We start from the raw sequence: 14,018 nt of genomic DNA, 5'->3' as shown, positions 1-14,018 counted from the left end.
GGAACAGTGACCAACTCTCCGCTTTGTGGTCGCTGTGATGCAGATCAAAGCACAGCCGCTTCATTTAACTCAGTTGCAGAACTCTCGATAGAAATCGCCGAAGCAGACATTTATTGCCGAGTGCGTAAAGCAAATATTTAAAACATCAACATTGTTGCCATTTATGTTGGTTGCCAACGACGCGCCGCATGGCCACTCCAGTTAGAGCTTACAAAATCGTGATATTTGGCACACCGAGTCATTTTGTATCACTGCAACGGTACGTATTTCTGTGTAATTGTATGCAATCGGTGTTGGCTACTCTGTCGTGGTTCAGCAGCAAGTCTACTTTTTAGCGTGGCCGGCAATGGGCTAGGTAAAAATAGAAGTAATGGTTTCGTTGCATGTTCATTTCATTTTAGTGACCTGTGTTTCATTTCGCAAATATGTACGCAGGTGTGCAGGTGTAGACAGTCGATGAATTTTGCGTTGTTTGGTCAATGTTTAGCTTTTGAATTCATTCTGTGCATATTAATGGCATTACGCAAGAAACTGATCAGTTTAGTATGGAGATCTTTTAATAATCTATATATATAAAATTCAAATTATGTATGTATCTATAGATCGACTTGCGTCTTAAACGCATAAACCGATCGTATCCAAATTTGAAACACGAACTGGATACCTTACCGGGATGGTCATAGGCTAAAAAATATTTTGATATATATAGGTGGCGTGGCACCTCCCATACAAATGGAGTTTTAACAGTCCGTATTTCTGAAAATATTTACGTTAGACCACTGAAATTTGGTAAGGGGTTATATGACATTAATCCTTACCACATCCACAAAAACTGCGTATAACTAAAGAGGGGGCGTGGCACCTCCCATGCAAATGGATTTTTTAACAGTCCGTATTTCTGGAAGTATTTACGTTAGACTACTGAAATTTGGTAAGGGGTTATATGACATTAATCCTTACCACATCCAGAATAACTGCGTATAACGAAAAAGGGGGCATGGCACCTCCCATACAACTGGAATTTTTTGTAGGCCATATCTCTGGAAGTATTTAGGCTAGACCAATGAAATTTGGGAAGGGGTTATATGAGGTTAATTCCTAACACCTCCAAGAAAACTGAGAAAAACGAAAAAGGGGGTTTGGCACGTCCCATATAAATGCAATTTTTCATTGTCCATATCTCCGGAAGTATTTGGGCTAGACAACTGAAATTCGGTAAGAGTGATAGAAATGGGGCGTGACACCTCCTATACAAATGGTAGAATACCAAAAATTGGTAAAAAGTTTAATGAAGTTAGTATTTAGTACTCCTAGAAAAAATATGAGCTTAGAGAAAAATGGGGGTTAGACCATTTTATATAGAAACGAATTTATATTATCAACGATAGAGGTATTGGTGAATTGAATGCATTCTCTTATTGGGAAAGCTTACCGCCGCAGATGAAATGAATGTCTGCTTAAAATCGTCATACCTATGGGACTACGTTCTAAAATTGACTCTTTCTACAAATATGAGAGCACAGGGAGGGATGGGAGGAGATGCTTCAGCAGAAGTTTTTTCTGAACAACTACTTACAATAGGCAATGGAAAAATACCAGTTTCTTTACCACCAAATTTAATTTCTTTTCCTCCAGGTTTTTGTCAACTTATGTTATAAGTCGATGCTTTGATAGAAAGGGTATTTCCAAATATTTCAACCAATCACACAAACTATAGATGGCTTTGAGAAAGGGCAATTTTGGCACCTAAGAATGACGATGTAAATGTCATTAATTCCAAAATTCAAGAAATACTACCAGGAACTGTCACAACTTATCATTCCATTGACACAGTCGTCGAAGAATCCCAGGCAGTCCATTATCCCGTTGAGTTTCTTAACTCCTTGGACCCATCAGGAATTCCTCCTCATCGACTGATGCTTAAAAAGGGGGCCATGATAATTATGCTGCGTAATTTGGATCCTCCACGTTTATGCAATGGCACAAGGCTAATCATCACGAAACTTTTACCGAATGTTATAGAAGCTATGGTTTTATCAGGAAATTTTGAAAACCCCAAAGTTTTCATACCAAGAATTCCAATGATAGCGACGGATATACCTTTCAATTTTAAACGCCTCCAATTTCCTATTAGACTGGCTTTCGCAATGTCCATAAATGAAGCTCAGGGACAATCATTAGCTGTAGCAGGAGTCAATCTAACCAACTCATGTTTTACTCATGGCCAATTATATGTAGCCTGCTCCAGAGTTGGCGCACCGAAAAACCTTTTTATTTATACTCAAAATTATATAACAAAAAATGTCGTATATCCGATCGTTTTAAATAATACCTAAACTGACTTAAAAAAGTTAAAGTTGTTTTATTTACATTGCATACTTTTTGATAGAAATGTGGAGTGAAACCCACGGGTATAAGCTAGGCATTTATATTCATAGGACTGCGTATATTGGCATCACTGGTCATGTTGAACATACCCCACTGCTGCTCTTAACGTCATTCTGCACTTACTTCCCGTTGATTTTCAAGTTCAATCCATTGCTGCTCAGAGCGTTATTAGGTCGAAAGAGGTTGGCCAAGGCAATCTCTTGTAGGACTATGAGGACTCTTGTAGCATTATGAGACAGATCTCTCTATCCGCAAATTTCCAACAAGCTAGATTGGAAAGGGGGGGGAGTCTGCATGAACCTAGGAGCCAATGTTTTCACAGACAAATACAATATGGAATCTGGAGTTGAAGTAGGGATTATTTCTGAATCAGCCAATATTTCAGTCTCCTTTAAACTGCCGAAAACTAGTAGAGTTTTTCACGCATAGATCTTCACAATGCTGCAGGCCTGCAAAATGCTTAGAACTCGCTGTTAGGAGGGAGACATAAATATCTTTTTCGATAGTGAAGCAGCGATCTAGGCCCCGTTGTTATAGTGTTGCAGCGATCTTCTGGTGAAGTCCTGTAAGGAGTGAATGAAATGTCTTGAATGTGCAGGAAAGAATCCTACCTGGATTTCGGGCATAAGAGCATACAGGGAAGTGAAATTGCCTGTTTCACTGTTTCAGTTGTCCTCATCTCAGACATTGGCGCATACTCCCTTTTTGGGTGTTTGGGCGAGCTCCTCCTCCTATTTGTGGTGTGCGTCTTGATGTTGTTCCACAAATGGAGGGATCTATAGTTTTAAGCCCACTCCGAACGGCAGGTATTTTTTTATGAGGAACTTTTTCATGGCAGAAATACACTCGGAGGTTTCCCTTTGCCTGCCGAGTTGCAACCGCTATTAGAAAACACTTGTTTCTTCATTTTGGTCTTTATACAAGATTCGAACCTACGTTCTCTCTGAAATCCCTTTGTCCATTGTTAAAGGAAAACTGCACAATTTTTCTCTTAAAAGAGCGCTAGACAGACGAAGTTCATTCTTATCGTGTGCTATCTCAAAAACACTTTGGCCTCAGTACTACAGTGGCAGGACCTTCTGCTGCTGGGGATCCCACGCCATTCAATTTCCAAACTCCTAGTGGTGGTCACCGGTTACTGAGGAATCGTAACTCATACGGAGAGGTTGGATCCGGCAGAGAAAGAGATAGTCTTTGCAAATCTCCCGTTCTGACGGCTAAGCACTTGAGTTTTCTTAGTGTGCCTTCCGGAGATAGCCTAAGGCAGCTCTCTAACCTAGATCCCATTTCTCTCCTCCACTACAGCAAAAGCACTGGATGGCTGTAGACGGTTTTTCTTCTTTTAAGATTTGTAGTTTCTCTTTTGTAATCTAACATACCTGCATTCCTGTTACTGTTCTTCTGCCTCATCAGCACTACTTTCACTTAAGTGATTTGTCCATCTCGTGCTGACTGGCACTAATTAGCTATGAGCCTAAGTTAGTGGAGTGGTGGAATATTGATTCGCTCCCACACTGCAACTCGCGTGCCTGATCATCATCTCGGTCTTTCGGGTTTCTGCTGTCTCGTGACATTCCTCTTTACGCTGACGTCCAACATTGTTTTCGCCTTTACTTGCCTAATCGCCGGGTTCATTCCGGTACGGCGGCCACCACTCTGGTTTCTCTTCAATTGCTGAATTTGATCTTACTAAATATGATGATAAGGATTGCCTTTAATATTTTTCACCTTTGCAACACCACAGGCCAGGAGCTGTAATTCAATACTTTGATCGACAAGTTTGATATTTCTAACATAAATTTACATATAAAATTTTCTCTTACTAATTTTAGTTTTTCTTTTTTCTGTGAGTTGAAAAATTCACCTCGCCCAAAATATGAAATTAACTCGTGAGCATTTTAGTGCGATGCTTTATTACGAGGTGGATTATCGAGGCGGGAGTGCATTGATCAAGTTTCCTTGACTTTTGGTGTTGAAGCACCACGCTAATCCAATGAGCTCCAAAGCAGCCGTCGATCCTTGGAGGATGGATTTTGTGAAGTCCGTCCAAACAAGAGATGCTGTGCGTCAATTGATAATATAAGATGGTCACGTGACATATCGCGAGTTAAGGACGTCCAAGGAAGTTAATGGGATCAGCATACATTATATAATATATTGTAAGAACATTTGGTCGGCAAAAAGATTTGTTCTCGTTGAATACCGCATAATTTGACAATTTCCCAAAAAAAGGACTCGAGTCGATTGGTGTAAAGCCGCAGTGGTTAAAATTATGCCTGTGATATCGTAAAAGGTAACGAGTCTTAGATCTATGCACATGAGATGAAAGCAAAACCGCAACTGACAGTATGGATGTTCCAAGACGAGCTTAATCTAACAAAAGTTGTTAGCGGAAGAAACACCTCAAAGCAAATTGTCGGCTGTTTTTTCTCGAAATTTGGTCCATTCGCTACCTTACTACTGAAGCAATTTAAATAGCCAATTATTGGCTTAGCAGAACTTTTCAGAGAACTAAGGAAAACCAACCGCCGAAGACAAATAAATCATCTTTCACCAAGCAATGCAAGCTCCCACGCATCGGCTCACACAAGACAGTTTTTGAGCACTCAAAAGATCGAATTAATGGTCATCGACCTTACAGCCTTGATTTGGTACCTAATGATTCCTTTTTGTTCTCGAGCATCAAAAATAAAATGTGTGTTCAACGTTGTTAAACGCGTGCAGAAGCTTTTGAAGCACGGTTTGGAGGTATCCACTTCCAAAGTCATTTGAAAATTAGTTCAAGCTAATGCAGGAAGGGAATATTTGGAAAAGCGTATAGCCGTATTTATTATTATTTTACTGTATTTTCCTTATTGGGCAAAATTTCATCTTGACTAGAGCTTACAGGCCATTTTTACATAAACTATACTTCACACAAAGCTTCGGAGTTCATTCTGTGTTGAACTCCTTGCAGTAGTACCAAACAAAAATAAAAATAAATGTCTATGCATTAGTTAGCAATGCTTGTGGGGAAATCTATTTGCGGGTGAATGTACATCTACTCAATTGAGCCCATTATAACTATTACGAGCGACAAGCAAAAAAATTACTTCGACGATGATTCGACTTATTGCCCGTCATCAGAAAAACTTCAAATGTCCGGGGAAAAATCACATGAAAACTTAAAACAATTATAATTTCCTGCTAAATTAACTTGATCAAACACAAGAACATTAAAACTTTATCCAAGTCTCTGACGTTGGAAAACCTCTACACCGTTACCCATACACATCACAGTGCCGCAACGCTTCAGTGAAATGTGAGCAACCAAAAGCACTCAAGCTCCTACAACACCACCACTTCTCATGACCAATCCTAACAGCATTCACAGCCAAACAACTTTGCCGCGATGTCATCGATAATACCGAGGCCGGCGTTGAGAAGTTGCAAACTCCTTAGCGGCGCACTGTTGTCGCAACAGGCGAAGGGTAAGCAAGAATTGAATGACCAATAGCTATGCCTAGTGGAGGGAATGCGCAGTTCGGAGCGAATGAGAACCAACTAAGAAAATAGGTGCCCGCCAAAGCGCAGGATGACGATGATGATGCCGCCGCAAGATGAAATTGTGCAGAAGAGGACGAAAAAAAAAATGTGAAGAAAGAAAATTCATAAACTATGAAAAAGGAAAAAAAATTAAGGAAAAAACAGGTTGACAAGGAAAATAAATAGCAAGTGGACGGCGAAACAAATAAAGTTTCCAACACGCCTCTCCGGCACTTTGGCAATGGGCTTTGTGAGCACTGATCCACAAGCAAAAGTCGTTAAAAGTTTATAAAAGTCAAACAGAGCGCGCGGCAGTTGGCAGCCGCGCCAGTTGGTAGCAGCGCTACAACACAATCGCTGACAACTACAGTTGGCAGGCCGTAGCAGCAAGCATTGGATAACGACGTCTCATCCAACTGGAGCGTAGTCCACCTTCCAATTTCTCAGCTCGAACGTAGCTGCAACTGCAAATGCAACAAGGAAGTGCTTTAAGCTAGCGTTACTTCAGCTATCGTTGCTCCTTCTGCTGGTGTTGTCAGTGATGCTGCCCAGACAAAATGATTTGCTAGCGGCACATCCATTTGAATTATTTACACAGTACTTGGATACAAAATCTTAAATTAAATTGAATAATTTTTTTTTTTATATTCTTCAATCAGCCGCGGGTGCCAAGTGTGCTTCTGTCTGGCATATTGGCTATTAATAGTTGTGGATTCGGTTGACACACCTCGCTGACATGAAATATTAAAATCGAAAGCCAACCAGTATAATCGCCTATTACGTGCTATTTTTTGTCTTCTCGGTTGGTGGGCAAAGATCTGTACTGCCCTGAAATGTAGTCAAAACCTGCGTGTTTCGTAGGTAAGTTCAATTCTCAAAATGTTTCTTATTTACTTATGGCGAACGCCCATTTTGTCATGTGAGACTCCCGGCTCGGAGGACTCTCAGAAAGAGTCAGCTCTTGTGATAAGAAGCGTGAATCAAGGAATGGCATGTGAACATCTTCAATACAACTTTCATTAGCCATTTAAGAATGCGGCTAAACTTATACAAAGGGCATGAAATTGTCGTAGTAAGAATTGTAAAAAGAGTGGCCTTAAAAACCGTTTGCCCAACAGTTCTGGTGCCAATAAAGTTATAATTTCTCTGGCCTTATGGATTCATCCGTAGCACATTTAAAAGCGAAATTCAAGTAGCCCGTACCATGTTGACTCAGTCTTCAGTATTTAAAATTTACACTCCCTTCTAAAGGCTCCCGGAATATATTCAGAAAATTCCAAATACAAATTTATTCCTCAAAAGTAATATTCTCGCATTATCGCCTTGAAAGTAATACCCATCAACTGCAAAGCACTTATGCAAGCCTTTGATCGAGCTCTCGGTACGTTTCTGGAACTCTATTTTCAGTTGAGTCATTAGAGTCATCTTGAATTTTTCCATTACGTCCTTTCGGCTGTTAAAACGCGTTTCTTATGGTTTTTGACTTTAAACAGAAAAAATCACAGGGAGCCATATGAGGAGAACTCCGTGGCCGTTAGAAGGTTGGATTCATTTTGTTCCTGTGCGTTTTCGTGGTGCTAAATCCACGAATTTTTTTCCTACAAATCCTTTTTTCTGGCTAATGGCTTCACATAAATGTCTCACAACGCCCAAACAATAGTTATTTTTAATTGTCTGACCTTCTGCAAAAATTCGTGGTGCACAATACAGCTGTACTCCATAAAACCAGCAAGCATCGCTCTGTTTTTCGACTGAAAACGACTTGGTTTCTTTGGCTTTGGTTCATTCGGAGCTCTCCACACTCACTCGCCTAATGTCTGGACCGCATGTTGTACTCATAAACCCTTGTCTCCTCTCAAGTAATGACGCAATAGATTAATGTTGGATGAACTTCAGGCTTGGCCTTGTTACTGTTGACTGTTTAATCGAAGAGACCGAGACCCATATCGTCGTCTTTTTCGGATTCTGATTCTTTCTTTTTTAGTTCTTCTTTCTTTTCAGCAACAACATCAGCGCCAGCAGCAGGAGTAGACGCAGCAGTGAGAGCAGCAAATTTGCTTGGATCCTTGCTCCCTTTTGCATACAATTCAGGTTCTTTGGAGCCAATTTGGTAGCAATCCTAATCGGATCCATAAACAATATTCAAGTCCTTTGTCAGCTCTTTATTTGCGGTTATTGTTCAACTTTTCTTTCACTTTATTGATGTTTTCATCAGTTTTCGTTGGCAACGACCTGTCACTACGTTCCTCATCCTCGATGAACTCACGATCTCTTCTATAGCGTTCATATCACTCGTAAATGGCCGATTTCTTAGGAGCATCATTACCGAAACAGCTTCCCAACATCTCTAAGGTTTTTACACCATTGAATCCATATGTAAAGCAAACTTTAATGTTAACTCGGTTCTGCGAATTCTGATCCATTTTTAAAACAGTAAAAAATCCAAAACAGGTGCAGAGGTAGTTTTGCTCAAGATCGCGTAACTTTTATAAATATCAAGGAATGGCAATAAAGTTTTGGCAGGAATGTCAATCACAGATGTGGAAACCTAACAAAGAAAAAAGCAGGACTCAAATCAATTGACTTGGAATGTCATCTGGCGGGTGTTCCGGGTGAAACTTTTTGATCAAGGAGGTATGGACTGGATCATATGAACAAGCCATACCAAAAATGTAATTTTTTGGGCCCATAAAGTTTGCTTGGAAACTCGCATCTCCTCCTTCTATAATTCCTATTTTCAAAAGAGGCAATGTGAGGTATGTATATAATTATAGACCTCTCTCGAAGCTCGCTAGTGTATATAAGCTCCTTGAATGCGTCATCAAAAACAAAATGTGTTTCGCAGTTTCATTTGTTTTCGTTAAATTTGGGTCGTTCTAAACTTACAACTCTGTCTGTCATTAGTGAGTATTGCATCTCAGCATTCTCTTCTGGGTGATTACATTTGCATCGACTTTTCTAAAATCACAGTCGACAAAGTTTTGATTTTGATTTCGCTCAACATGCTCGCTTGCCTGGGTGTTCACTCTAATTTTCTGCAATGACAAATCCTATTTGTGTCGAAGGCGGTGCGTCGTCATACTCGATCATGTTTAATCTGCATATTTTTTCACAACTTGTGGCGTACCGAAAAGTGGCATTCTGGGTTCATTGCTGTTTATTCTGTTTATGAATGGCACTGGTTCTTGCTTTTCATTCGCCAACTTTCTATTATACGCCGTCAATATGGAGATTTATTCAATCGTAGTCGAATACCGCAGATATGATGAAACTCCAATCCAAACCATATGAATTATATTCTTGGTGTTGACACATATTTCTTAAATATCTGAAATATAGCTCTAGGTTTCATTTTAAAAATCACGCAGTTCATTAAAAACTCAGTACAACTTCTCGGGAAGTAACTTCCAATGCCTTTAGGAATTTAAGGAACTCGGCATTACTTTTGATATTAAATTTTTATTCCTGATCACATGAATTTTGTCATTCCAAGGGGTTATTCCATTCCATTATTATCTTTAACTTTTATTTTTGCATTACCCAAGAAGTTTATGACTGGCAGCCACTTTTAGAAAGAGTAAATTCTAATGTTCCGCAGAGGTATCTTCTTGCTTCGTTGTCTTTCTATGCAAATAATTCTGGAGTGAGTAATACTCGTTGTAAGCCTATTCGAAGGACTTTTTTCGAATTCAACCAAATTTCAATAACTGTCAGTCTTGACAATTTTTCTTCTTCTTCTTAATTGGCGCGATAACCGCTTACGCGATTTTGGCCGGGTTTAACAAAGCGCGCCAGTCGTTTCTTTCTCGTGCTAACCGGCGCCAATTGGACACACCAAGTGAAGCCAAGTCCTTCTCCACCTGATCTTTCCAACGCAGAGGAGACCTTCCTCTTCCTCTGCTACCACCAGCTGGTACCGCATCGAATACTTTCAAATTTTTACTAATATTTTTAATTGGATGCCCCAGTTTAAATATAATTGTTAAATAGTCTGTAAGAAAATATTGCTTCATTGACCAAATATGCAAAATAAAAACATCAGCCAATGCTTCCCCATCTGCTTAGCAGCAACAGGAGCCCACAAAAGATATTAAGGTAAAAAATTAGGGATACTGCGGTAGAGGTGAAAATAATGTATAGTAAAAAAGAACTGATAAGTACTTAATAAATGAAAAAAATAATACTAATTTAAACAAGCCCTAATTGATCAGATAAAGATTGCATTCCACGCCCTCTATTTGAACATTGCCACTAGACTAAATGCATCCCTCCGGCACTCAAACTAAGTACTATTTAGGTTTAAAGAAACGGCCTTTAACCACCTTTGGCCACTTTACAAACAAATCCAAAACGAACATGTTGGCAGAATAGGCTTAGAGAATGTGCGGTTCACTAAGTTTTTAAAAATGATAAAAGATATTATTTTCTCCGCAACTAAAAAAGTCTGCTCAACAAAAAACATATTTGGAAACAACTGAAAGTTCGTAATTTTTGTGGTATTGTGGTTACAAAATTTTCTTGTGCAGCCATTTCAAACGAGTATTTGCATAAAAGTGGAAAAATTCAAACTTCGCGTGCTAATGAAATGCTAGTTTTGAGGCAGAACCGCCATCATGTAAACCAATGAAGAGTTTTAAAAGCATTTCACAAGTGGTTTACTCAATTTCAGTGCGCTGATTCTATTACAAGTCACTCCGAATATTCTTCGGCAATGGTCGACAAAAACCACAACCAGCGATCGGTGAGTGAAGAAGCGCAAGCGATGAGTCTACGGACTCTACACACGGATCAGTATTTCCAGTTTCGTACAAATGTTTCGAATGTTTAAGTTAATAAATAATTGACCCATACACTTCTGTTAGGTGCTTGGCCGAGCTCCTCCTCCACAAATGGAGGGTCCTCCAGATTTTAGCCTACTCCGAACGGCAAATATCTTTATGAGGAGCTTTTTCATAGCAAAAATACACTCGGAGATTTACCAATGCCTGCCCAGTGGGAGTGTTTGCCGATATTTAAAAGCTTGAATTCATCTCAGCACACGAGGAGCTAAGGAATAGTCGAGAAAGTGGACTTACGGTGGTGATCCGAAGCCGAAAAAGCCCAAGGTGGATCTTTCGGCCAATGAAGTCATGGGTATAACAATCTTTGGCGCATTTCACGCAGACTCTACTACGACGTCGATTTGAAGAATTTGAATAATCTGCGGCATTTCAAGGAAACTACTTGTAGTTATAATTTGACAAGGACAGCGGACAGGCGTACAAATTCGCAGTCGCAATGGCAAAACAATTGTATTAGATACTCCCTCATTCAGTATGTTCTGGAGATTCAGTCGGTAAATACTACTTCCTGTATTCCAATGTGAAGAAATGGATTGACGGTTAAAATTAAAGGCTAATGAAGGAAATTTCTATTAAATAAACGCCTCGCCAAATTGAATGAAAGTTGGATGAAGAGTATGCAGCTAAAGGAAGACTACGATGGAAGCAAAACATGCTTTTGCCGATAGAGAAAATGAGGAAAAATTCACGTGGGCCTGTCCTAACGTATAGCGCGGCAGATTGGACGATGACAACATCCGATGAGGCGACGCTTGGAGTGTTTGAGAGAGAGATTCTGCGCGAGATTTTTAGATATTTGCACGTAGGCAACGGCGAATATCGCAGGCGATGGAACAATGAGCTGTATAAGCTTTACGATGACATAGAATAAAGACCCAGCGGCTACGTCCGAATGGATACAAACGCTCCGGCTCTCAAAGTATTCGATGCGGTACCAGCTGATGGTAGCAGAGGAAGAGGACAGCCTAATTGGCGTTGGAAAGTTCAGCTGGGGAAGGGCTTGGCTTCACTTGGTGTTTCCAACTGAGAAGAAAGAAATGACTGGCGCGCTTTTTAAAACGCGGCCAAAATCGCGTTAGCTGTTATCACGCCAATCAAGAAGAAGAATAATGGACTGACGAAAATTTTTGCACTACCTCAGCGGCAAGATTTTTATTCCAAATTAAGGCATACTTGTTATGCATCATGGGTGCCATGAGTACAATCTCTAGTGATACCCTAAATGCTATGCTTAATTTGCTCCCCCTGGATCTTAAGATACAACAGGAAGCAATAAAAGCAATGTGTCTACTCCATAAATATGTTTTCTGGCACGAAGATGGAACTTCGGGACACAGAGAAATCTTCAAGTTGCTGTCGGAGCAGTATCCACTGTTTTTGGCACCTAAATATGACCTGATACCCACAGTTTCATTTGGAAGGAAATTTGATGTCAGATTTCCATTGCGTGAGCAATGAAGCGATCCAGGAAGGTTTGATGGATATTTTCTTTACCGATGAGTCCAAGAATGAAATAGGGTCTGGAGCCGAATAGTACTTAAACGATAGTAACAAGTATAACTATGCTATGGGGGAAATGGCAACTGTTTTCCAAACAGAAGTTTTTGCCATCCTAAAAGTAGCCAAATGGATAATCGAGAGGAGGTGGAGGGGGAAACAGATTGGAGTCTTGAGTGACAGTCAGGCTGCACTGAAGACCCTGGAGAATGCGAAGTAAACCTCAAAAAATGTTCAAGAATGTAAGAAGAAGCTTAATTCTGTCGCAAGACAAAACAGGCGTATACTTAAATGGGTTTCAGGACACTCCAGCGTTCAAGGAAACGAAATTGCCGATGAATTGGCTAACCGTGGATCGTTCACGCACAAGGGCCAGAGCCAATAATCGGAATCAGTTCTGCAGGAATCATGAATTGGATCAGCAATTATGTAGGCAATCTACATAAAGAGTGATGGTCCGGTTTAGAACGCTGTAGAACTGCAAAGTATTTGTGACAAGTCCGAACAGAAAACTGTCAAATTTTCTACTAAAACTTAGAAGGAAAGATGTTCGGTTGATGGGCGGCATCATTACAGGACACAACCCATGGGGTCAGCATATGACCACCATAGGAATCATCGAGAACCCGGTATGCCTGTCATGCTTGGAGGAGGCGGATAGCACTGAGCACTTTCTCTGTGAGTGTCCTGCCTTTGCTAGAGCAAGGTTGCGAGTATTGGGTTCCGATGACATGAGAATGAGTAATATTCGTTCTCTAAAACTGGAGGATATTTACAGATTTGCCAAAGAATCTGGAAAATTCTCACAGGACTAAATATCTCTATCTCTGTCTCTATTCTTTCCTATCTCTTTCTCTGATACTTCTCTCACTTCTCTCCTTCCCCTCTTGACTATCTACCCCCTTTCCAGAGCTTACAATGGGCTCTTTAGCCTGAGTGTTTTAGGAGCCACCAAATCTCCTGGTGCTCCTTGGCTCGACCTTTTTAAAGTCAAATTCAAGGCATACTTGTAAAAGTAAAGTTATGAAGAGATATCAGATATAGACGAGTACTGAACTCTACAGAAATAGGCGATGTAGTCGCGGTGTATGAGTGCTTTTCTAGCATACACTGTTACATTATATCATTTATTGAAAGTACGTGAATATAAGAAAAACTATCAAATGGGCACCTATCTTACCCCAAAATTTCTTTCTCGCCCAAAATACTGGTTGCTAAGAACCTAAAAAAGGACATCTTAAAAATTTCGGCACCTACATCAAGAAAAGCATAAGTAGAATAGGGAAAGAAATTTCCAACTGGGTACTTTTGACCATACAAACATTCCGTCGTTTTGCCAATTTGCATGATAAAGTTTTTATTTAACTTTATCCTGCAAGTTTCTTGATTTTCTCATGGCACACAAATCTTCCGGCCAACCCGCTCCAGCGATCACCAACGAAAGTTTGCATGAATAAACCACAGCCATATCTAGAAACCGTTCGATTCCTTCAACAAGAAAAGAAACCCGAGGTAGCTTTGTAAGTGAGTATATGTATATGTATAAGTGTGTGTATGCTTGCGTGTGTAGGTGTAGGTATTTATGTTTCACTGTCTCAGTGTTCGGGCATTTACTTTGCATCACATTAATTTCACTTGTCAAAGCTCATAAAAGCATAAATTCAAATTTGCATCTGCCAACTAAGAAGGTCGCAAATTTTATTAACCTGTTCCATTAAAAGGGCAAAACTGACCCCATTAGGCTTAACAGTTTTCATCTTTGGCACT

At 40.0% G+C, this 14,018-nt stretch overlaps 1 protein-coding gene across 1 annotated transcript in view; it reads right to left on the bottom strand.

The window, feature by feature from the left end:
- Positions 1-7,834: 7,834 nt before the first annotated feature.
- The window catches only part of LOC128854978 (uncharacterized), a 32,653-nt gene continuing 26,469 nt past the window's right edge, over positions 7,835-14,018 (bottom strand). Inside the window, exon 2 of the mRNA XM_054089513.1 lies at positions 7,835-8,032. Within this exon, the coding sequence (XP_053945488.1) occupies positions 7,835-8,032 (198 nt within the window). The remainder of the gene's footprint in view (positions 8,033-14,018) is intronic.

Source organism: Anastrepha ludens, chromosome 2 (genome assembly GCF_028408465.1).
Source record: "Anastrepha ludens isolate Willacy chromosome 2, idAnaLude1.1, whole genome shotgun sequence".
NCBI lineage: Eukaryota > Metazoa > Arthropoda > Insecta > Diptera > Tephritidae > Anastrepha > Anastrepha ludens.
This window is presented reverse-complemented; position numbering and strand designations above follow the sequence as displayed.